General features: G+C 44.7%; 1 protein-coding gene across 9 annotated transcripts in view; it reads left to right on the forward strand.

The window, feature by feature from the left end:
* The window catches only part of tefu (Serine/threonine-protein kinase tefu), a 1,084,056-nt gene that overhangs the window by 356,781 nt on the left and 700,674 nt on the right, over window positions 1-26,601 (forward strand). For all 9 annotated transcript variants that reach the window (XM_070538252.1, XM_070538256.1, XM_070538258.1 and 6 more), the window contains one exon: window positions 24,506-24,686. In XM_070538252.1, coding sequence (XP_070394353.1) covers window positions 24,506-24,686 — 181 coding nt within the window. The remainder of the gene's footprint in view (window positions 1-24,505; window positions 24,687-26,601) is intronic.

A 26,601-nucleotide genomic window follows, 5' to 3' on the forward strand; every position in this document is an offset into this window, starting at 1 on the left:
AAAGTACTTTCCTCTTCTGCCGCGAAAATCGTGCATCCTCGGTCTGCAGCCATTTGTTGAAGAGGGCTTGTGTCATCCACGGTTTCGAGTTTGACTCATAAGTCATGGGCATATTAGTTATGCCCTTAAAACAGCGAGGGTTTTTCGATTTCCCGACCACAAGCAGCTTCAACTTGTCACTGCCCGACATGTTCGCTCCTACAAGAACAGTCAGTCTTTCTTTGCTCAGTTTGCCACCTGTGCATTTCTCACCTTTGAAAGCCATCGATTTCGTAGGCAGGAGCTTAAAAAAATAGCGCGGTTTCATGTACATTTTAGATGTCATCGTCCTTGAATTGGCACATAGTCTCCGGAAGCCGCCCTGCGCCAGTCGCGACACGCTGTCGCATCAGCTGCTGCAGCTTCTCCTGCAATGGTGTGAAAAACTAGGCCGTTTCTGTCTTTAAACATTGTCAGCCAGCCCTCACTGCACAAGAAGTCTGTTACCCAGAGTTGAAGGACAAACTCCTCTGCCATGGCATGGATTAGTGGTCCGTTGATGGGAATGTTCTGGCTCCGGGCTCTCCTAAGCCTCAACACGAGACACTTCTCTAGTTTTTCATGATCGCCTTGTCGCAGACGCTTCCTCTGGGGCCCGAATCGCGAACTTTTGAAGACATCCTGTAGCTTCTCCTTGTCGTGCAGGATCCTCGTCCTCGTTAAGCTGCTTTTCGGGACGCCGTGCTTTGTTGCGAGCGCCAACTTCGTGTAAGAGCCACTTTTGAAGTCAAGAATAATGTCCATCTTCTTTTCTAACGTAAGCGCATGGTGTGCACGCTTCTGTGCCGCCATTGAAGCAACAGAGGCTAGGCCTCAACTTCTTGAGCACTTACAAGCCACCGTTGTTATAAAACGCCAACGCAGCACGAATGGGACCACGACGGCACGAACGAGGCGGTGGGGGCTAAGCCCTGTAACCTCGGCGACTTGAACTGATTAACAACTAGAATGAGAACTGCGCTAACACAACACAAGAACTGCTCATTCGTTGGGCAAACACGGCTGACTACCAACGAGGTGAGGCTTACGACTAAAAACAAGAAACAGCCGGAACCAGAAAAAACTGACAATGGGTCTGCCAAGAAGCTTCATTTTCGGTTTTGTTTACACGGTGACGCGGACATTTTAGTTCCGATTACCGAAAGTTTTTTTACGTTATGTGAATACAAAACCAACCAAACTACAGGCGACTGTTCCGTTTAAGCGGCAATTCCGTTTAGGCGATTTACATTTATCGAGATTCTACTGTATATGGCGAGACAGCAGTCACATTCAGCTTTGCCCGCTGCCTTACCGCAACTTGCGTTTTACACAAGACGGCAGAGCATTTATAGAATACCGGCTTGCTATAACGAAGCGTGTCTACATTGCATCCGAGCCAGCCGCAGCTGCATTAGGTTGAGCAAGAAAATCAGATTTTTGCTTGGTAGCCAGTATTGAAGCAAAGTCCTACAGTTTTTCTTCATCCTTCTTCACTTGCTCCTAATGATTGGGCTGTGGTAGTAGTGCTGGAATGTCGCATGAACACCGGCCGCTGCCAGAACTGCTTTCATCTGATAAGCTTATTCCGCAGTCACGGGGCGAGGCTACGGCGGCACTCGGCACAGGTAGCAAACTATTGCTGGCATCTTCCAAAGCTACTGCGCACTTTCGGAAGTTTAAAACCCATCATTTCTTCTGTTCGCTGAATTTATGGCTTGCAGCAAACATAATTTTACATCCGTGAAGTGCCGAGTTTCGCCCACCCGAGCAGACGAACAGCGAAAATTTGCCAATGGCATCGCATGCTTACGGTCATGTGCCTCAGTAGACGAATGGAATCGTGCATGGGGACTACTTTATCACTGGCTTTTTCTACATAGCCATTCAGTGCGCAGAATACCCTTGGCAGTGCGCAGAATACCCTTGGCACTTTCAAAATGCAACTGTGTGTCACGGAAAAAGGCTTTCTTTTGTGTGTTCGTCAGCTCACCGACGCAACATAAGCTGTCATTACGACCAAAATATTGGTCCAAGGTGCGTGAAAATTTCTGAGATAATGTATCGGACACTAGTAATCAAAAATGATGTATGCAAAAAAGTGAGTTTCCCACAATTTTTGCATCTCTAAGACCCGTGTCCTCCTTAACTCATAACAACATACACACAATGTTCTCCAAAACAATGAAACGCATGCAGTGCAGCACTTCGCAGAGGCTACAATACACACAGAGATTTTGTAACAATAATGCACTGCTACACGGGAGAGGCAAACATAAGCAGCACGATTTGCTCACCGCGCACTGTGTCAGTGTGATGTGCGGAGGGTCACGATGTGGCTGTGTTTAGAATAGGCGCACTCTCCCTGCAGGTCTGTGGCTACTGACAGTGGCATTGAGCAAGGAGTGGAGTGGAAGCATTTCCTCAAAGCCTCAAAAGTTGGGACTTCGGCACCAGCTGGTCGAGAGTGCTAGTCATCTTTATTTTATTCACCAGGCTCATAAACAAGTTCCAGAATGTTTGAGCCAGTTCTCCGACTCCAGAATGTTCGATCCGTTTTATCGGTTATCAGCCACTGTAAATTGTTGATTTCCGAATTTTTTCGGAAGGATTTTTTGCCAAGCCAACGTCTGAAGCATCAACTGTTACAACAATGGGTAGGCGTTGCAGTTGAAACATGCGCACTACAGGACGTGAAGCAAGCACTTCTTTAATTGACTGGTAGCTGAATTCAGTATCCTGATCCCAGACAAAATCTTGTCGTTGGCTTAGAAGTTTCCTTAGTCGTTCTATCATGTCGGTGTGTTGTGGGATAAATTTTGCATAATATCCTGTGAGGCCCAGAAATGAATGCAGCGCCTTCTTGTCGTTCTGCTGATGAGCCTCAACAATTGCCATGATTTTGTTGTCTATAGGTGAAATGCCATTTGCAGCAATTTTACGTCCAAGGAAAGTGACTTCTGGGGCACTGAATACAAACTTATGGTTCAGCTGCATGCCAGCATTACTTGTTTTGGAAAGGAGTACGTATTTGCGAATTTCTGTCATGGTCATGTCTAGTATGACCCCAAATAAGGACATCATCAAGCTGACATAATGTGCCTTGAACAGTCTTTTAAAACAGATGACATGATCTGTTGAAAAGCGGAAGAAAGCGCAGATGCGAAACTGAAACACACACACTTAAAGTTGTTAACTCATGGCTTTTCTCAGATAACAGAGCCTGATGATATGCAGATTGTAAATCCAACTTACTGAAAACAGTGGCATCTGCAAGTCGATGCAAAAGATTGTCAGCTCTTGGTAGTGGAAAAGCATTGACCACTATGGCCCTGTTGGGTTCCCGGAGGTGGACGCATAGTCGAATGGAGTTGTCTTTTTTCCGAACAATAACAAGTGGAGAAATCCACTAGAACACTGACCTCAAGATGATATCGGCTGGTTCGGGATTGTGCAGTTTGACTGAAACTTGGTCACGGAGCACCAGGTGTAGAGGCCGAAGATTTGCTGATACAGGTTGCACAAAGGTCTAAGACAAACATCATGGATGAAGCCCTTCACAAGTCCCAGTTGTACTGAGAACATATGAGAGAATTGTCCTGGAGCATTGTACAGCTGAGGCGATGACTTGACACGTGGATCAGCCGGAATGCCTGACACTTGCTGATAATTGAGTGAAGATCTCTGTATAATAATGCCCAGGGCTTGGATGGAATCTAGGCCCACTAGAGAATTATTGCCCCCTGGTCTGCGACGTGGAATGTAGTCCTTGCAGATGTATTGTGGTATTCGACTACGATGGAGAAGTTTCCTGAATGCGATATGTCTTGCTGCGAATAGTTCTTGAGTGAGAGGCTCAAAACATACAATGGTAAAACTTGGAAGTGCTCCTAGTACATGCTGCTGCTCATCAGGGAAACGGTAGCTCCTGTATCAGCGAGCAACTTAAGTGGAGTGTTTGCAACGAGCACTTCGCTGTAAATTATTGGAGGACGGCGACTCTTTTCCTGTATTGTCGGCATGATAGTGACTGTACTAGCTGACTCAGTGTCAGTAGGTGAACTGAACGAGCTGAGCTTTTGCAGGAGCAGCTTGGTGTGCTTGGTCTCGTGAACAGCAGACTGATGTTAAATGTCCCACTTTCTTCTATGCGCGGCATGTTACATACTTGGCTGGACAGCCCGGATCTGATGCTATATGTGGAGTTGATCCAAATTGATAGCAAAAGACTGTAGCATCTTGACTTGCCTTCCGAAATCCTTGCCGAGCGCCATGTAGGCCGGCTTCCTGCCATGTTGTTGGGCACAATATAAACTCTTTAGGTCAAGGAAGGAGCTTGGCAAGGACTGCCATCTTGAGAACTCGGGGAAGGGACGTGATGGTTGTTGAAGCCATCTATCTGCTGTGAAAAGATGTGCTGCTCTGGAGAAACGTGGGATACCTAGAGTTCCTCGTGTACTTGTTTGACACTTTGTCCAATTTCTTCTACTTTTTTGAGCATCAACGATGGTCCCTCATAAAGAAGTCTCTCACGGATTCTCGTTGGTGTGACTCCTGGAGAATTTGGGCGCGTAGGGATTGGTCATGCCATGCACTGAATGTGCAGGCCGGAGCCAACCGATGTAAGGCAGGGATGAAGTCTTGGAAAGGCTCTCCAGTTAGCTGCTTTCGGTCCTGAAAATGATTTCATAGATGAGGCAGCTGGTGCTGTCTTAGTATTTGTCAAAGACTAAGATGATATCCTAAAAATGTGTAGTGGTGGGGTCCGCTTGTGACGTGAAGTCGTAGAATAGCGCCCCTCGAACCCCAAGTTCACCAACAAAACTTTCTTCCTCTCCTCTGCTAAAATGTTGCCTATGATTGGTGGTAGAAAAGTTTGGAACGAACATTTCCAAATGAGCCGAGGTACTGCAGGTGTATCCGGGACAGGAATAAATGACGGTGGAGGAGGTGCGAATGCCATGCTGGGAAAGCCGGACAAAGTAGGAGTAGAATGGCACTGGGCAAAGGAGAAATAGTAGTGGCAGGCAGAGTATCGTCCATGCTTGCAGTAGAGCAGAAGCAGAAGCCAGAGTGACAGCAAGTAGGAAAAGGTTTACCTTGTCGTCATATTGTAATACAGCTTCACTGGAGCAGCTGGATGCGATGCCTACAAAGCAAAGCCTAATGGCCCGGGCGCGAAGCGCCACAAAAGAAAGAGCGACTTCCTCGTACGGGGACCAAACAAAAACTGGCTTTATTCAACCAAAGCAGAGGGGCAACATGGTGTGGCACACTGTGGGCGTGACCAAAACGTCATACAATGTTGAGCACAGGGTGGTGCTAGTGATCAAATGCTTCGAAACTGGAACTGAAGATACAATAACGAGCTAAATATATTTCAGAGCATTTGCGTTGCGAAACTCGCTTTGGCAAAACACACCTTATAAAACATCCTTTAGCTGGCATTTTCAACTGCACTTGATTTGCTCTTGTTCACCGTACAAAAAGCTGAATCTGAGAATAAAAAGACGCCCAACAGATGAGCTTACCTCTGTGAAAAACTGACACTTCAAAGCTGCTCTGGCCATATAGTCGGTGGATGCCAGCGTATGACGGTCAAATGGACATATTTTGTGGCACTTTTCTAATTCTATAATTCTGTCTATTGCAGAGAAAGATCCCGTGAATATTTCGCTACAGCGCTTTCAGGAGCACATAGTGCTGAATAAAAGAGAAATACAAGTAAGTGCATCATTTCAAAGCAGCGCCTAGCGTGAAGACTTTCTAAAATGCACAATGCCTGGCGGCGGTGGAGGAAGACTCAGCAGTCACCCCCTCCCCTCCACGAACGGTCCCTTCATATGCTTTTCGAAAAGAAGGGGAAAGGGAAAAGCAGCAGAGAGCAAAGCGTATCGGGCACCTGTCGTTTTCTTTGCTGGTCTGGCTTTTCAGTTTGCTTTTTTGCTTTTGTCACCGTTTTTCTTTCAGCACTGCAAGACGTGTCCCCCGTCTGCGATTCACACTGTCGCCCTTTGTTCCCCTTTCTCTCCGTCTGCTTTATGCTCCACGTGGACGTCTTCCTGTCGCGTATCGGCGACATGCATGTGGTAGCAAGTATCTTTTTGCAGAACCACTTTTCCCTTCCTCAAGCAAGACCGTTTGGCCGTTCAGGCGGACTCTCAGTCAATTTCTACAATGTTCCTCGCAGTAAGACCATATTTTTTCAAATGTTTGCATTTCCTCGATACCCACGTAAATAGTATAGCAGATTTATTTCAGTCTTCTATCCAGTGGTTCCTGCATTTGAAAAACAATGCGTACAGCGGGAATGCATACACATAAGAGTATGTTACATTCATCTAGTGCGGCGCATTTCTCCCCTGGCGCTGTAATGTGCAGCTTGAGTTTCAAGTGCTGTAACTGCAAGGACTGCAATAAACCGTGTTCAGGTATTGTTTGCTATCTCAAGGTGGCATGAACAGAGCAAAAAAGAAGTTGGTTTTGAATGTAAAAACTAATAAAGTCTTCAAGCCGTTTAGATATAAAGTCATAACGTTACTAAATGATAACTTGCTCACATAGAACATTTATATACATTATTCTGGCCAATAGAATGTTGAGGCAGTGCTTAACAGTTGAGACTTTGCAGAGCAACCCATTGGCATTCCAGTTACTTTCTTATCAAAACATCGTTGTATGCATTCACATAAAAATTGGAATGCCAATGCATTTCTCCACAAAGTCTGGGAATTAATATCTCAAAACTGGTGTCATCCTGAGAATTTGTTCCACGTGGATCCGCTTGGTGAATGCCACGGCGAGAATTTGTAAATTGCAATATAGGCCATGCGATAATTAGTTCACAACTTAATTAGTCAAGTATGCATTTCAATTTTTTTGTGCAAGTAATGTCTGCCTCTTTGAGTGGACCAGCTCATGAACTAAAATTGTGCTATCTGCCGCAGTCAGCCTCCGAAAAACATTTTGAAAATGTTAGCTGAAACAACTGGTATATATATTGTGCACCAGATTTGAGAACGGACTGTTCATGTCGTGCGTGTAATATCTCGTTAAACAGGCCTGCCTGCCTGACCTAAAGGAAGTGACAAAGTACAAAGCGGACTTCTCACAGCCATAACACTAACTTTTCAGAGCAGTGAGTGGTTGTATGCCTCTCAAACTAAAGTCCCAGATTCAATCGACAATAATGTGTGTGGACAGCGCACTCCTTTGCACTGATCGAGCTAATGCTTGAACTAAGCAACAACATAAAAAGTGTGTAGGCATTTATTGTGACTGTTCTATAGTTAAATGATGTAGTGGCAGCCAAGCTCAACCAAGAAATAATCTGCCTAAAAGCAGGCTTCATTTCTTGGCTGTTGAGGCCAACTCAGATTTCCCTATTCATGCAAATTAACTCCGTAAAACTGCGGGGGTCTCGGGTCTCACAGAAGTACCAACCACCGTGGGTTTGAAGTTGGTGAGCCAGAGGGCTGTGTCAGCCGACGCCTAGCATGCTGGCACAAGCACGCACAGGGGGCAAAGAGGCTACCGAGCTCTACATACGCAAGAGAACACAGTATTGCCCAGAGTTGGCAGAAACCATTTACTGTCTCCGGCGGCACCCAACACTGCACCATTGGCTGGTCCCAGGGTTCACGGAAACCCAAACGCTCCTGCGTCAAGGGCAAAAATACAGACGGGGGTACCTATAGTACGTCGCCGAGAGAGCAAAGGCTCCCACGACACAGTGCTGGGAGAAGGCCCCGTGGCTATGCTGCTTGCTCTCACCATAACGAATGGGTCAACTCGCGAGATCTTTGGCAATCTCCTTCGGCTTGGGCCTCTGATAAGTGCAGCTTGGCACAGTTTGATCGCGCTTGAGCACTAGGCACTGCTCTTCGGCTTAGCATCCGTAAATGATTGACACAAGGTATTCACTCGCCGTATGAGCAAAGGCACCGTATGTGAGCTGAACTGTGAGACACAAAGGGGCCAGCGGATGAGAGAAAAGCGTGTACGTAACCAATGCAGTCGTGGAGAGCACTGCCTGCCCTCCCGTCACGGTCAGCTTCCAGCAGCACCACTGCGACTTGAGCATCCCCACCGCAAACCTTTGTGAGTGGAGCGCCACTGCCAACAGCCATCGTGAGTGGAAAAGGGAGAGGTGTAGGGATGACAGGTGAATACCCGCGTAAAGGTGCTGCGGCATACCGTAATTCCCAAAAAATGCAGAAATGCTTTGATCAGACAAATGCTGGACTTGTTTGTGTGAAATTTATTGCATTTGATAGAGAATTTTAAATTGTAGCAACATTAGGAAGCCAACATTTTCTTTAAATCATACTTTTTATGAAAATAGCCGAAAATTTGCAAGCCTAAACAATTTGAAGCATAGTGTTTACAAATATGCAACTCTGCGTCAGAAATAGATAAATGTATAGCAGTTCTCTATGTTGCTTCTGTTAGAACATCTACAAATAGATACACAAGCTTCAAATTTTCGTATAGTAGGTGCAAAGCTCTATTCAAAATTAGTAACATCTTTTAGAGCACCATATAATACAATACCTTAGCCCGATTTAGGTGTTTTAACAGGTGCCACACATATAAGTGTGTGATATCATTACTTCCTACTCTTTTAGAGAGTTGAAAAACCTGGTACACGAGTTTTTTGTTTTCTTCAGTTTTTTTCAATTTTTGTAAAAATAATGGCCTGAATAAAAGGTCTTTTCTTGCAGCAACAAAATGCCAACTTTTTCATTTAAATGGAACAAATTTAATCAAAATCGGTGGGCTGCATGCCAAAGAAAGCTATTTCCTCATCTCCATGTATTTAGGTAGGAACTCCCGAGCTAAAGTTTCCTTTAATCGTGGTGAAAAACTGAAAAAAAAGAAAAAAACATTTTAAGCGAAGCTTTCTTTGCCTTTTTCCTTGACTTTCCCATTGCTCCTGCTGCTGCTGTGGTTTTGCACACCGCTAACGCCAGCCGCGTCAGGATGTGGTTGAGACGCATGCCATTAATGCCGGCCTTGTCGGGATGTGGTTAAAACATGGCTATGTCAAAAAAAAAAAAAAAGAAACGTAAAAGGCATGCGCCGTCGGTGTTTTGTTTCATGACATTTGTTTATGAGCTGTCATTCTCAAAATTCCAAGAAATAACTTTGTAAAGAATGCAAGACAAGGTGTGAGCCACGTGGAGGGCCTGCGTGGTTGTGTTTCAGAACGATTATTCGCCAATTGACGCTCGGCGCCGACACCAGATGCAACGCAGCACCCTTAATGCTATGGCGTTAATCCATGACAGGAGTGTGGCACAAAGGAAAGGCGACCCACCGGCACCGGATTTTCTGGAATGCAGGGCGCGTTAATACATGACAGGGGTGTGGCACAAAGGACTGGCATAGGAAAGCAGGTGAGGTTGACTGGACATTATGTACTGCTTCTTGCCATTCTACAACCAGTATTGTCTATGTAGCAGATAAGCCGGCCCAATATTGCCGTCCAAGTTGTCTGGTAGTGCCAATAATGTAATTTGAATGGAAAATAGAATGGCACTGCCAGTGTTGTAGCACTGGCACCAGTGGGCCATTCTAGGGCCGTCTTATGTCACCGTAAAAAACAATATTGGCCCTATATGTGCTGTCTTAGAGCTTCCACACTGCTTCTGTGCAAAATCATAGGGACTTATGGATTCGTTCAGTAAATAAAAGTTTGTTGATGTAGGAAGCATTTGCTTACTCTTCCCTTCATACCCTGAGTAATTCGACAGTTGGTTAATTTGAACATTTTTTTTTCAGCTTCCGTGAAATCCGAATGAATAAGGTTTTACTTACTTCCTGCCGTGATGCTGTGGAAAACGCCAGCTTCCATATTTTTCTTTTGAAGAAACTTTCATAGTCAACTTCTGTTAATTCGAGCTTGACAGGACTTGGGGAAATTGATCAAATTATCCGGAAAGTTGAATGAAACAAGGTGCAGAATAAACATCAAAAGACATTGCTGATTTATTCGAAAATACTTTCCCTGATTCTAACACGTCCCCAAATCAAGCGCACACCCACTTTCCATATGCTAAAGCAGAACACAAATGTAGAAATTACATTAAAGCTCCTGAACAAAACAGAATTATAATGTGCAACCGATTTTTTTAGGAAGAAAAATGGGAAAGGATTCAATTTGTGTTGCACAACTGTGGCTGGTTTCTTAAAGTTATCTTCGCCACAATACAATTGTTTTATGCAGTAAAGCACACAAACACTGAGAAGCTGGTTTGGTATCATCTCTGATTGCACGACACCGGCAAATTCCTGTTCACTTTTTATGACTGAACAAAAAAAAGAAAGGCACAGGTTAGAATTGGGTAAATACTAAGGATGTGCGAATACTCCAATATTCGATTTTGAATGTAATAGTGAATGTTTTAATTATTCGATTCGTGAATAGAATATCTAATATTCGATTTCTCGACTATTTTTTCTTTCGAATAACGGTACCTTCAGTGCATGACCAGGCTGTGGTCGGTGCCTTGATGCATGCACCGTACCCACGGCACACAATTGTTATCTGCACTAGGTTCGACCAGGTCATCTGTAGATTAATGCTACATGAACAGAGTGAAACAGAACAGAACAAGAGCAGCACGTGCGGGAAGCATGCGTGAAGACCGGGCCGATTAGCCACCAGAAGGCACACTGATTGCATTGAATAGACGAGTTTAGAATTCATGCACGAAAATTTGTGCAGTTTGGAGTTTTCTACCTACGTGCAAACACACAGACGAACTTGGCACACATACTCACGATAGTTGCCGGCTGGGTGACTGCGGACCCGAGCGCTGCTCCAGCGGCCGTGCAATCTAACCCGTACCTGGGATCTCACGACAGGTCACTGATCACTTGTAGGAACATATTAGCGAGAAGCTTTGCGCAACGGTTTGCAGCCTGTTATCACATTGGCCGATAGTGAATTTTTGTCACGGCCACATTATTGGCCACTTTGGCCTAATCGGAGCTGTGTCGTCAGGTGTCTGTGACTAAAGTTATGGTTATCGAATTGACGCAAATTTATTCACACTGGTCGCAAAATCCTCAGAACACCGACAAACTACCACACCAACACAAGTGACTGCTCAGCATGACCATTGCAAAATACCATACGGTGGCCTTTCATTCTGAACACTGCCTTCGTAAGTGCAGAACTGTCTCTTTTTGTGGCTTTGAGCAACCCGCCACCAGACTAGCTTTAGATTCACATGGCAGGTTTGAAAATATCATGCTTTCTGCAGCCAGCGAAGTAAAGCTTAGTCCACATCTTGGTATGTAGGGGCCCGTACTCGTGACCGCTTCGAAGTATGTCTTGCTGTAGGCCTCCAGTACCTTTGACTTGTTCTTCAATATTGTGGGCAACGTCGAGAGGGGGCATGCTGTGCCTTTCAGCCAACTCGGTCTTGGAACAAGTGTTCTTACCTGCTTCTTGGATCAAGCAGAACTTCTGCTGCAGCGTTAAAGTCTTATACTTTGGCATCTTCACCCACTGACATTTCTGCACAGTTGAGGAAAAAAGAAAAAACACCAAGCTAGCTGCAACACCCATAGCCACGGCACACAAAGTAACGGCGCAGACCAGCGTTGCGCGCACATACGTCGCTGCAGGCGCGGAGAGAGAACGGGTGGACAGCAGTCAGTGGCAGTGGCACAGAACACGTGCTGACGCTGTGACCACTGTGACTGCGAGGAACATGTGGAGCGGGGGACAAAAGCATGTGACAAAAACCAGTATGCACGCCGCATTGCAGTAAAGCACATCTTCCGCTCTGCAGGCGCGCATTTCGGTGGTGCGTGCGGTGCACCGTGGACTGATTTTTGTGCTAGCAGTGCTACGGGTCGGGTGCTTTCTATGTAAACAATTGCGATCGCTATGTGGTGTCGCCTCGTGGCTCCAAATGGCCGTCGTTTCGTTAGGTTTGCGGTGAAATGGGGATCGGGAATTGCCACATAACACCCCAAATCTTCGAATTAACTGGGCTGGCCTAGGCCGCTGGTTCAAATTATCCCGTCAATTTTACATTGGAATATATGGGACCATAGAAAACCTTCAAATTATTCGGGATTTTGAAATTAATGAGTTTGAATTAACAAGGTTTTACTGTACTTGTGAAATAATGTGAGTAGCCTCCTGAGCATGTGCTGCACTGCGTTTCTTGCACAAAATTTGAAAGCATAAATGTTTGTGCTAAATTTTCTGAAATTCAATATTTGATTCAATATTCGTCCTTTTTTTCTTGATTCGGTTCAATATTCGATTCACTATTGCAAAATACCATACGGTGGCCTTTCATTCTGAACACTGCCTTCGTAAGTGCAGTGTTCAGAATATTTGGCATCCCTAGTCAATACTGTAATCAGACATAGTGGGCTACAGTGATTACTCGACAACTTTTCTTTGGCACGTCAAAAATAGACATTTTTGATGGGAAATGATGTGTGTTCAATGTACTCACTGCTTCTTAAACTTCACCAAGACCATAGCGACCACCACCAATAGCGACTCCTTTACCAGCGGTAAAGGAGTCGCTATTGGGGTAGCCATAGGGGCGTGGTGCATGTGTCCTGACTAGTCCAGTTTGAATTATATCGTGAATGCAAATTGAATACCAAAAGGTGTACTTTTGTGAATACCAAAATAGACAGCCCAAGAAGAGCGTCATTCATGAGAACTTTGAAATTGACGTCCTTGCCTGTGTATGTGCAATGCCAAATGCAAGCATCAGAGAGATTTCTAAACAATGCGGGAAAAGCGTGGAACAGTGCACAACATTATAAAAAAGCATGAATTTCATCCATACCATGTCAGCCTTCATCAAGACCTAAGTGAGGCAAACTTTGAAGAACGGGCAGACTTTTGTAATTGGGCCCTAATAAAAATTTACCAAGATAAGGATGTTGTACAAAGAGGTATTTGGACTGATGGGGCTCGATTTTGCAGGTACGGCAGAGTGAACATTCACAATGCTCACTACTGGTCGCAAGGAAATCCTCACTGGCTGCAGCGACACAACCGCCAAATTCGCTGGGGTTTAAATGCATGGTGTGGCATACTTGGGGACAGAATCATTGCCCCTCACTTCTTCAAAGGGAACCTCGATGGAAAGAATTGTGTTCACGAAATTCTTGCTGGTGTCGTTGATAAATCTGCCTTGAGTCTCCCTCTTAACTAACTGCGGCAAGTTTGGTTCCAGCATGATGGGGCCCCAGCACATTTCCCCTCCATTGCCAAGAACTGATTAAACAGTAACTTTCCACGGCAGTAGATTGGACACGAATGTTATGGCTGACGAGATCCGAGATTGGACACAGATGTTATGGCCACCGAGATCCCCTGATCTCTCTCCACTGGACTTGTTTTTGTGGGGCTACGGGAGAGATCACGTTTACCCAGTTGAGCCCACCGATGTCAACGACACGAATAGTTACCGCCTGTAGAAGCACCAACCTGGAAATGCTGTGCAAAGCTGTCGACTCAACGCAAGAGCAGTTCACGTGCTCACGTTCACGTTCACATTCAGTTCACGTTCAAGTGCTGTGTAGCAGTGGAAGGCAATCATTTTGAACATATTAAACCATTGGTTTCTTTGGCCATTGTCATAATTCTAAGTTGAATAAGATTTCATATCACTCGAAACTAATATTGTGTAAGCAATGGTATATTTGAAGCAAATTTCGAAAATGTTTGTATGTTTTGTTTGTATGTAGGCCGTGGATTTACACTGCACTTGTTTCTTTTTTTTCCTTTGTTCTTTTTTTCTCACTACTTCTGAAGTAATGCTGGGATCGGAGCTGTGTGTAACTAAATAAATATGAATTTGACTACATTGACACAATTTTGTGCTCTGCCATAAGGACTAAATAAATATGAATTTGACTACATTGACACAATTTTGTGCTCTGCCATAAGGACTGGTAGATGCGTTCTAATTTTAAAAAGGTGACATAGAGAATATGGGCCATTAACCTGCATTTCCTAAGAGCTGACAATGCAATTCTGTTTACGCATGTGCAAAGCACCCTGGAAACGTTAGTGGTTAATAATATGCTATGTGACAGCTCACACTGTCACTTTATGTTGTGAGATGTCATTAATTGCAATCGTTCTGCAAACAAAGCTTCCACTATCATAAAAAGAAGCAGAGCAGTATCGCTGCACCTGAGTGCAAAAGAAGTTTTAAGCGACACGGCGCCTTGTCACCCACTCTACTAGCAATTGCTCAAAGAAACAGGGCTCTTCTCACGTCGCCTGCATGGTCATTCTTTGGTTTCGCTGGAGAAGAATGGAAACGCTGCCCAAGAACTAAAAGTAATCACGGTCTCCTATCACGCCACATTCTTGTCAGACTGAGCGTTACACGCAACAGCGGCGTCACACTAGGGAGGGGCCTCACATGCGTAGACGGCTTGGGCTGAAATTTCAGACGTGCATATCTCTGGACACAGGCACGTTACTGAAATTTTACAAAAGGGAAGTCACCAAATTGCACCGCCTCTGAGTTTCCAATATAAACATCCATGCTAACTGCAGTAAATAAAAAGGTAATTATCGAATTTAATTAAATGCTGACATTACGACAACAATTATCCTCACCGTTTGCGACCGCCTGGCTGCATAACCTAGGTAGACAAATGGCTTCTGTGTACTCCTCCTCGCATTTCTTTCGAAAACCCGGGAAGTCTTGGAATACCCTGTAGATCCAACAAAGAGTTAAAGAGGTCCTGAAACACTTTTTATTGAAGTCGACAAATGCATTTGAAGTTAAACTATTTCAGAAATACCTTGCAGCAAATGTTACTTCAGTGCATTCAGAAGAGGCGCAGTTATTGGCAATCAAAGATCGCCTTTGAACAGCTTTGCAGTGCTCCTGCTCCAATGCCTTTCACTGTGAAGGCTGCGGCAGAGCCCATAATGTTCTGCTTACCGAATGTCACCGTGGTGCGCAGTTCGAATTTGATTTTGGATGTTCACATAGAAGCCACTATATTGGACTTTGGTGCCTATGACGTGCCATATTTACTTGTCTTCAGCGAGCTGCAGTGTCTGTGCTACGTAGCAGACAAGCGACATTCAACTGTAGTGCATATGTGCAGCATTTGCTTTGCGCACAGCAAGGCCGCAGTGTGTGCTCGTGCACCCCAGCGTGGCTGTGCTGCATTGTGCAGACCAGGTTGACTGAGAGATGGTAGCCACATCCAAATTGCGTATTTTGAATGTGGTGAATTGCTCAATATGAAGCAACGTCTGCCAATGCACAGGTGACCAGGAGTGGGTACAAGCTGGCAAGCTCTGACCTTAAGTATAGTGTTCAAAACTAATAGAAATTTGCAGGCCCATACAGCTGAGACACTGATCAGCAGGATAGCCAAAGTTTTGTTCCCGCACAGGCAGCCATGCCCGAGCGAGAGCAGACAATAGTTGACTTCTTCCGGAAGTATGCAGTTGTTATCGAAACTTGAAAGCAGATTTTTGCTTACTTCAGCCTGTTTATTAAAATTCATCAATAAATAAGCACGGTAATTGTAGGAAGAAACAGACTGATTCAAATACCATTCTTGATTGATGTCAGTTTGAAAAATTTGACAGCAGCATATCCTGTCCGCAGACTGCGTCGTTTCAATAATTTCGAGGAGACGACTTTAAAGGGACACTTAAGAGAAACATTAAATCATTTTTTTATTGTTAAATCATTCTCAAAAAGCTCTACTTTCATGAATTTCATGGCAGTAGGTTGCTTATTAGAAGAAAAAGAATGGTGGTCAAAGTGACGTTTATGAATTTTGTGTCAGAACCCCAGGGCCAATACGTCCGTGTAACGTCGCAGATTGCAAAGTATATTTTCACATTTCAGTTAAAGGTTCTTGAAACTTTCCAAGTTCAATCTTTGGCTCTTCTTCAATACAATGTAGTCAACTTTACTGGTGAAAATCTAACTAGGCCTGAGCAGAAGGGGTAAAAAATCTATGGCGTCATAGGGTAAAGGTACAAGAATTTCAAGATGGCGATGACATCCGTCTTTGCATCGTTACTGGCTTAGTACCAAGCATCTTCTTGTGCTGAGTGGCCTTTTTGGTATTGTGGAAGGGTGTTTCACTAGCGCAACTAAAATCAGTTTTCATTTTAGTGTTCCTTTAAAGACAGCCTCCCCCTTAAAAAGAATACAAAATTAGTTGAGGTGTGCGAATACAGAATAGTAGATTTCAAATAGAATATTGAATTGAATCAAGAACTAAAAGCCAAATATTGAATCAAATATCGAATGTCAGAAATGTTTCACGAAACTTAATGCTTACAAATTTTTGCCAAGAAAATACGGTGCTGCACTAGCTCGGTAGTCTCCTCGCATTCTATAAGAAGAATGTAGCAAGCTATCTGTAAGTTAGGTACATAGAAATCAAGATATACAATATGATGTGCTCTTGTTAAAGCGAACTCTACATTAGTATGCCAGCACTTGTTACATCTCAGTTCTTGTTTATGACAGCTTATAAAATATGTTTGCATATCACCCTCCCCAAGCCCTTCCTCTTCATTTATTTGCCGTCCACGCAAATGCATGCAACCGGGTCATGACACTTTCACATCCGCCACGTAAATCCAAAGCTAGTCTAGTGATGGGTTGCTTGAAGCTGTAAAAAGAGAATGTGGCACAGCACACCACACTGATGTGTGGTGTGCTGTGTGTTCAACATTTTCTTTGATGAAAGCGCTTTTACTCATGGCCGGAGATGTTGAGGAAAATCCCGGCCCTTTTTCGGAAAACGCGGAACATGAAATATTAAAGGCAATAGAATGCCTACCAAAACTACTAGACGGCCAAGAGAAGATACTCGCGGAGCTTGAAGTTTTGAGGTCGCAGCAGAAAACACTGCATAAGCAAATTGAGCAGATGACAAAAAAAAAGGCTGTGGCTGAGCTAAGGTTAAGCCCAGGATGCGAAGCATACTAGCCTTTATTTTAATGCGACAGCGTTAAGGAGCTCGTGTCGCAGAAAAGCCGGTGTCGTTGGCGTCGGCTCAGGCGTGCGGCGCTTGCTCAGGCGCACATTTCAATGTCGCGCTGAACGCTGCGTTGCTCGACATTCACCGCGTCCGATGCGGGGCGCGTAGTCGCTGCGCCGTAGCAAAGCCACCTAGAAACAGTCTCTGTAGCACGCCGCAACCTTTGCTTCTCATTCCAACGAGCAGCTCTGTCTCCAGGAGGCATCTCACCTCGTGAGTATCTAGCAGAGGCAAGCGCAGCTGCTTATATACCGCCGCGACGCGGCGAGCAACGGCGCGAGTTGGAGCCCCGTTTCTCCTCTGTCGTGACATCACGGTGTCACGTCGGCAGCCTTGAAAACGACGGCGCGAGCGACGGCGCGAGTTGGAGCCCCGTTTCTCCTCTGTCGTGACATCACGGTGTCACGTGGTCAGCCTTGAAAACGCCGCCGCGAGCGACGGCGCGAGTTGGAGCCCCGTTTCTCCTCTGTTGTGACGTCACGGTGTCACGTGGTCAGCCTTGAAAACGACGCGGCGAGCAACGGCGCGAGTTGGAGCCCCGTTTCTCCTCTGTCGTGACGTCACGGTGTCACGTGGTCAGCCTTGAAAACGACGCCGCGAGCGACGGCGCGAGTTGGAGCCCCGTTTCTCCTCTGTCGTGACATCACGGTGTCACGTGGTCAGCCTTGAAAACGACGCCGCGAGCAGCAACGCGAGTTGGAGCCCCGTTTCCCCTCTGTCGTGACATCACGGTGTCACATGGTCAGCCTTGAAAACGACGCCGCGAGCGACGGCGCGAGTTGGAGCCCCGTTTCTCCTCTGTCGTGACATCATGGTGTCACGTGGTCAGCCTTGAAAACGACACTGCGAGCGACGGCGCGAGTTGGAGCCCCGTTTCTCCTATGTCGTGACGTCATGGTGTCACGTGGTCAGCCTTGGAAACGACGGCGCGAGTTGGAGCCCCGTTTCTCCTCTGTCGTGATATCACGGTGTCACGTGGTCAGCCTTGAAAACGACGCCGCGAGCGACGGCGCGAGTTGGAGCCCCGTTTCTCCTCTGTCGTGACGTCACGGTGTCACGTGGTATTGAAGGCGACACCGCCGCGCCTGACGAGCTGGGTTGAGCTCTAGTAATATGCTTCGCATAAAAGGTTGAAGCTCTGACCGAGGCCAATGGAAGGGAAGGTTTGCGGGCACACAACACTAATCTGGCTGATACCATGCGCAATGTATTGGCAAAACAAGACGATATTGAAAACAGATCGCGTAGAAATAATTTACTTTTCTTTGCTTTGGATGACACCGAAAAAGAAACATGGAACGAGTCCGAGTCCAAGGGGATTTCGCTTTGTGCAGACAATCTCGAACTAGAAATTAACCCCTCTGCCATAGAGAGGGCGCACAGAATTTGCAGACACGCAGTTAACAAAAAAAGGCCTGTAATTGTGAAGTTCACTGCTTTAAAAGATAAGCAAAGGGTCTTGACTGCTGCCTCTAAGCTTAAGGGAACTAACTTTTCAATAAGCGGATTATTCTAAACATGTTTGTCAGGCAAGAAATTCTCCGCTCGCATATGCATGGGAACGGAAAATGAAGTACACGCTTAGGTATAACAAGCTGGTGATAAGTGGGAAAACATATATTTTTGATGGCTCTAGTGGTTCTGTTCGAGAATGTACACAATAGCAAATAACGCAGCCTTCTTCCCGATTTACTAGAAATAGACCTGAACAACTTTCTTTTACTGTCGTAAACTGTCGAAGCCTGAAGAATAAAACTAATGATTTTGCAGGCCTTCTATCGATATCAAAGCCTGACATTCTTATCGCCACCGAATCCTGGCTAGACTCTGACATTGCGGATTCTGAGGTATTTCCATCAGACTATGCTGCATATAGAAAGGACCGAAATGCGCGGGGAGGGGGGGTGTTTGTTCTAGTTCGGGACACAATTGAAAGTGCACCATTTCTTCCAGCTGATGATACCTCAGAGTCTGTATGGTGCAGACTATGCTTTTCAGGTGGAAACGCCCTTATTGTCGGTTCTTTCTACAGACCACCAAATTTGAACACTGTTGAGCCATTTATCAGCCTTTCAAGGTCACTCTCAGTCCTGTCATCTGAAACGATAATTCTTGGTGGTGATTTTAACATGCCAGATGTTGAATGGCGTGACCTATGTCCTGTACAGAGTAATAGGTCATTGCTTCAGTCTGCATTTTGCGAGCTAATAATGACCTATGAGTTCTTCCAGTTCGTTGATTTTCCTACTCGTTTTGGATGTACAGACGGAAATGTGTTAGACTTGGTCTTTAGTAACCATAAAGATATCATAGACTTCATTGCACTAGTACCAGGGATTAGGGATCATGAAGTAGTTGCAGGTACTATTCGTTGCAGAAAAATAGAATTTACCAAAATGCGGCCGAAAAAGGTATTCTTTTATGAAAGGGGTAATTACGAGGCTATTTCTAATGAGTTAAACGATTTCCTGCCTATATTTGCGTATTACAGTTCATTTAGTAGCATCGACAGTCTGTGGGTCATATTCAGGGATAAACTGCTTTCATTGACCTCAGATTTCGTTCCGTCTAAGGTGGTTTCGACTAAGTGCCGCAAGGATAAACCTTGGATTAATAAGGATTTACGTTCATCAATTCAGAAAAAATCCCGAACTTACAAATATATTGCAAAACTAAAAACCTAAGCATGTACAAAAAGCTAAGGGATATCAGCACAAAACTTAAAAGCGAATTGAAGGTTGCGAAGGATGCATATCTACAAGCCTTAGCAGATAAACTAAAAACAAATCCTAAAGAAGTCTGGCGGTATATCAAGAGCAACAAGAAGGATAATACTGGCATCCCAGCCATCACAAATGATGGTAACCTAATTAAAGAGGACAAAGGAAAAGCAGGAGTATTCAACAAGTATTTTCATTCAGTTTTTACAAAGCCATGTAGCATTGCTATTTCTTACACACTGACACCATTACCGGAAATGGAAAACGTTGCCGTGAGCAAGGAAGGAGTGGAGGCTTTGTTGTTTAACCTAAACCTGCATTCAGCTCATGGACCCGATGGAATTTCTAATCATGTTTTGAAACAATGTTCGAGACAGATAGCGCCTTTCTTAGTAATATTATTCAACAAGTCACTAGATAATCAAAAACTGCCCGAAGATTGGAAGACAGCCAACGTGACTCCGATATTTAAAGAGGGTGATCGTACACACGTAGGCAATTACAGGCCGATATCTTTAACTTCCGTTTGCTGTAAGACTCTCGAACATGTCCTGTACTCTAATCTGATGAAACATTTTCAAACAAATAACTTTTTCGCTTCGGCTCAGCATGGGTTCCGCTCTGGTTTTTTGTGCGTAACACAACTAGCCGAATTCACTCATGACATTGCATTCGGCCTGGACCATAGTGAACAGATAGATGCACTCTTTCTTGATCTGCGGAAAGCATTTGATGTCGTCCCGCACAATCTACTTTGCTTAAAATTATCATTCCTAGGCCTTCCTGAACATATTTTTGGCTGGATAAAGGATTATTTACACCTGCGCAAACAGCAAGTTGTTCTTAATGGGGTAAACTCGGCTCCAATGCACGTGCTATCGGGAGTGCCTCAAGGCTCTGTGCTTGGGCCTCTTTTGTTCCTAGTTTATATTAATGATTTAGTAGTAGGCCTTAAATCAACAGTTAGACTGTATGCCGACGACTGCGTCATGTATCGTGCAGTGAAATGTTATGTCGATATGTCTGTCTTACAGGACGACCTTGAAAAAGTATCTATTTGGTGCAAGCAGTGGCAGATGACTCTGAATACTGGTAAATGCTACCATGTGCAGTTTACAAAGAAAAAGAAAAAGTTCCCCAGTTTTTATTGCATAAATAATATTGCACTCAGTACCGCTAATGATGTTCAGTACCTCGGAGTTACGTTTTCTGAAACGCTTGACTGTACTAATCATGTTAACTTAATTAGCGCGAAAGCTTACCGTCTTCTTCACTTTTTCCGACGAAATTTTAAGCATTCTCCTTCATCACTGAAGGCAACCTTGTATTTAACAAACATCAGGCGTATTCTAGAATATGCATGCGTTATCTGGGATCCATACACTAAAAACCTCACAGTAAAAATAGAACGCGTCCAAAAGCAAGCAGCACGCTTCGTAACAGGAAATTATAATTTTACTACCAGAGGATCCAGAATACGGGAAGGGTTGGGTTGGAAAACTCTTTCTTCACGCAGGAAAATCCTAAGATTGAAATTCTTTAATATATATAAAAGTAAAACTGGTATTGACAAAACACTGTTCATCAAGGAGCGGCATTACGTTTCATCTAGGAGAGACCACGCTAACAAAACTAGAGCTTATCAGTGCCGTAACAATGTGTTTAAGCATTCATTTTTTCCTAACACGATTAGCGATTGGAATGAGCTCCCTAATGAAGTGATGGCAGCTTCTAGTTTTGAAAATGCTATTGAGAGCCATATTCTTTGATTGTTCTGTTATTCATCTCTGCACATACGCTACTTTTTTTCTGTTTTGTTAGTTAGTTACTTTGTCTCTCACTTAGTTTTGTACTTTGTTAGTTTCTATTCCGCTTTTGCGAATTTCAGTGCTTAAACTATTTTGTATTTACTGATGTATTCTTTTGATGTTGCTGAATATGTTTCCATTGTGACCACCTGTATTTTAACCCCCCTACGATAATGCCGTACAGGCGATGTAGGTATACCGAATAAATAAATAAATAAATAAACAAATAAATAAATAAATAAAATAAATAAATAAATAAATAAATAAATGTGTGTCTATACAAACGGCATCAGGAACAAGGGGCCACTGTATGGTGTGTCATAAACATGGCGGCCTTGAACAATTTTGTTGCCCTCCAGTGCACGCGCTTTGTTTGCAAGACAATTTGTCTGCTTTCCATGTGTTGCGCAGCTGCTGCGAATAAATCTGTGTTGATTTGTCATTGAACCGCAGCTTTAGTCATTGATGCCTGACGAAGCTGTGCCAGTTAGGCCTAATGGCCTAGACAGTGCGGCCGTAACGAATTTACCGCTGGTCGATGGGATAACGGGCCACAACTTGTAGCACAATGCTTGCTGCTGATTTGTTTGTATGGATAGCTCATCAGTAATCAGTCCTGAGATAATGCATCTGGCTTAGATTGATGGCTGTCAAAGCAGCGTGAAGCTTGTTGCCATGTATCCAGCAGGATGTGTGTGCCTTTTGGCAGCTAATCCGCTAGATCATCACACATGCCTTCACATGTGACGAAATATGCATTGCTTTTGTTGCTGTTTCCTCTGTCCACGTTGCATTATTACTTCAATCGGTCCTGTTGACTCAGCTGAACCTTGTACCTTGAACCTTGTACCGACAGAGACAGACCGGGTACCGCTCTACAAATTGCAGCGTTTGAGTGCTGTGTGTGTGATCCCCGCAGCGAGCTGACATCGGAGAGTGCTAGCCGTCTGCTACCACGTCAACCAGGGCAGCCTATCCATGGCATGCTGAGCACTCGTTTAGCATTGAAAATAAAGTGAAGCACTCGCAAGGGTGACATTAAGCATAAGGGGCTTTGCAGTGCACGTGACATGGGGCACTGTGTGGGTCTCTACACCGAATATATTGAATATTCGAAAAATCTAATCGCGGATATTTGATGAGCAAATTCAATTATTTGAACGTTCACTATTCGAGCGTTTCCTATTCGATTTGGTGATACATGATATTCGCATGGCCATAAAAATTGGACACGAAGAAGACAACAATCTTTTATTTTGCCTGGTTACCACCAGAAAGCAAAAAGGAAAAGGAAAGAAAGGCTGCTCCCATCATTGTCACCCATTGGTTGTGTCTTCTCACTCAAGGAAGGACAACCTGGTGCACATTCTATACCCCATCATCTTAAGCAACTTCTCTGGTGAGTGCTGCTAGAAACAGTCTTGCATTTGTGCAAGGCAAGCGCAATCACCAAATATGATATTAGTGCTCACAACACTTGCCGCTGACATACAACATGTATCTGGTGCACTTCCTAACCCAAGAGAACGGTGAACCAGTAAATTTGTTTTGTTCGAGGGAGGAGTGGCACTCAGTACTATGGTGTTCAGCCTATGTGGATGTCAAGGTGGCCACTCCTCTGGGCATCTCAGAGCACCTACACTTAATAAGCCAGCTGTTTCCTATCTGGCTCCCCCTGCCATCAGATTGAAGCCAGGGGATGTTCAAGTGCATCAGACTACATGCACAATGTGGATGGACTTGAACAAATTGCTTTTATTCTAAGCTGGGTGTGCACATGTGATAAGCACATGCAGTCACATCCACATGTATTGAACTCGCAAGCCCAAAGCGCCAAGCGCAAAGCTGTGTCACTTGAGATGAAACTGCAAATTTTGCAAGACTCGAAGAAGTATGAGCTCGTGCAGGGAACAGTATCGACAATTCTGAAAACTGGGAGAGCCACGATCATGAAGGCTGGAACCAGTGGCAATGCCAATCAATGGTAAATACTATAGTTAAGGGCCCTTTTCCACCATAAACAACTGTTTCAGAAAGGCAGGCTTTGTGCACCAGAGTGAAACCCACATTGCGGAAGTTGCTCACATTACTGAGCTCTGGGAGTACTTCACTGCTGACGATAAAACAGGTGGTACTTTGACGGAGGAGTTTCTGAGGGCAGATAGTGCTCGTTCTGCAAACATATCTCCGATGAGGTGACCGTTGTTGCAACAGACCGCAGTGTAGTGCAACTGATGCGATGACAGCTACAGCACTGATGATGAGGTTGACAATGGCCCGTCTTTGACTTCGACCCTGAACTCGCTCCAAACTTTGTTGTAACCGGCAATGGGTTCATTGCACTCGTCAGAAGACTTTTCACTGTTGTCACCAGGAAACTGGCATGGCAATTGTTTCCTTCTTAATTTTGAATGCTGCAGCGATGTCAGATTCTTTTTTACTGTTTGACTATGTTACTGTTTGACTATGTTTGACTTGCCAATTTGAACCTGACAGTGAACGGCAGATTCTGCCGCTTCGCGCCAGCCATTGCCTGAAAACAAAAGCAACACACAGGAAAACAACACACCAAAATGATGGAGCGAGCACTACAAGGCAGAATAATTTTTTCTAGGGGGGTGCCCAGTGCTGGCCATGGCCTGGTAGAGCCGCATAGGTGAAGCTTGGCTTAATCACTTTTTTCAAAAGGGTGTTGGCAGTTTTCCGGGCCACTACATGGGAAAGCCAACTTTCAGGGCAGTTTTGTGTTGAAGTTTGATATATGGATAATGGCTGCTAATTTTGTTCTATATAACTATATTTCTTGCTATATATTCTTATTGTAACTTTACGGTTTTGTGAAATTGTTCAACATCAAAGACAAGTTGATATGAATGGGTTCAATATAGTTGCGTTTGACTGTACAATGAAGAGCCATACTCTTTGCAGGACTGCATGGGTGGCGACATTGGTGTCCGACTGCATGGTGATGTGACTGAGGGTGGCCATGTGGACAGTGACGAGTGGGCTGATGAAAGCCTGCCATCATCCAGTGTGACCTCTTCGCAGGGCTCGAGCGGTGGCGACTTTGAATTTGCTGACACTGGACAGTCCATCTGCTCTGACATGTGTGAGGAGCCTTCACAGCATGTTGTGTAAAGAAACCATTCTTCTCTGGCAGGTCTTTATTCAAGTGAGCACAAAAGAGAACTTGCCAGACTGATAGTGTAGTTTTGTTGCCATTTGTCCTATGGAATGCAGTGGAACCTTGCTATAAGGGAATGCACCATGTAACAAAGTAGCGGGTATAACAAAATTAAACAAAAATCTTAATAGGGGTTCTTAAAGGGAAGCTGAAGAGTCTGTCGAATTCAATTAGACGCTCATATACGGATGCCGGAACCTTATAAACCATGTAGGTAAAATTTGGTTTTTTTTTTTCCAATTAAGAGCGACGTAATCGTGGATTGAAATTGCGCTGTAGCTCTGCCCCCCTTTGAGTGAGCGAGCGGAGCGGAGACCGGAAACCGCGGTGTTGTGACGTCAACTCTGCTTCGTTCCTTCGCAGCGTCCGCGACCATGCCTGACCGCGCTTGTTTCTGCGTGCGTGCCATCGTAATCTGCTTCGATCGACCCTGCATTCCTTTGTTGGTGCGTCTGCGTGTATGTAGAGTGGTAGTCAACGTGCGTGGTAGTCAACGGGAGTGGTAATCAACGTGAGTGGTAATCAACGTGAGTGGTAGTCAACGTGAGGGGTAGTCAACAGATGAAGGTCACTACACGTACTGCATGAACCGGGAAGTTTTTCACGCGTTTAAACCATCTTTGTAAATTGCCGACAGCTTTGGACAGCGCACAAATGCCGACGATCGCATCCCCGCTTACGTTCCACGAGGAGGCATGCAGGAACACAACGCTACAGTTGTTTGACCGGAAACGAGCTCACTAGATCGGTGAAAGATCGTCGATATCACTAGATCGTTTTGCTAAAAACATACTCACCAAAGAGCATTTCCAACACGAGGAGATCCCAAGACTTTGCTTTCGTTCGCGTCGAAAGCACTGCTCGCACCAGCATCGTTTGCTTCTTCGAGAGGCCAGCTCTTCGCAATCGGCTCGTACATGTAGGGAGTAACGCCGAACTCCTCAGAAAAACGCAATCTCTCTAAATTTTCCATTACCGTCTCAGAAAAACAGCACCAAACTACCTGGCACCGCGCTTCATGTGTAGCGGCAGTGGTCAGCAGCGGCAGAGTTGACGTCACGAGGCGCACCGACCAATCACAGGCGGAAACGAGACGCGCGAGCTGGGCGTGTCCGCTGCTGCACTTTTCGTCGAAATAAAATATATTTGCGCTTCCTTTCGCTCAATTTCGATACGATATTCGAATTCGGAGGGTTGAACACCAATATGTACAGATGTTCACTCATTTTTTCTGGAAAACCTTTCAGCTTCCCTTTAAAGCCCACATGCCTTCCCAGAGAGGACTCCTTGCCCCTCGCTCTTTCTACTGATATGCTCATACATGTGTTGTAATGCATTAACCAAATGGCTACACACAGTATAATATGTATAAATGAGAACAAAAAAGGGGCTCAAATTACTAGGGTAATCATCACTCTGTGTTGGCCTTGGGTTGCCTATTCTGCATTTGAGCCCATATTACATACTATTACCTGTAGTTGGAAACTGCATTGAGTGAACTTCTTGTAGTATTGAGGTTTGTCTGTCTCTAAAATCAATATAATTACACTGGAACCTCATTATAACAAAACTAGATATAATGAAGTGAGTGAAATTCCCCTTGCAATCCATGTTTCTAATGAAGTGAAATTGTCCTGCCAATAGGTACAACAAACTAGATTAATCTCCTAAACCAAAAAATACCAGACTGTTGTGCGTCAAGTACATCGCTTTCCGTGGAGTTCGGCACTCATTTGCTGTGGCATTTAAGAACTCCTGCCTCGAGCGTACGCTATCGAGCAACTCTGGTCTTTCTCACTGCTACATGTAGCTGTGCACAAGCAGCGGCTCACTATTGCAC

This window comes from Dermacentor albipictus, chromosome 5 (genome assembly GCF_038994185.2).
Source record: "Dermacentor albipictus isolate Rhodes 1998 colony chromosome 5, USDA_Dalb.pri_finalv2, whole genome shotgun sequence".
In the NCBI taxonomy this organism is placed as follows: Eukaryota; Metazoa; Arthropoda; class Arachnida; order Ixodida; family Ixodidae; genus Dermacentor; species Dermacentor albipictus.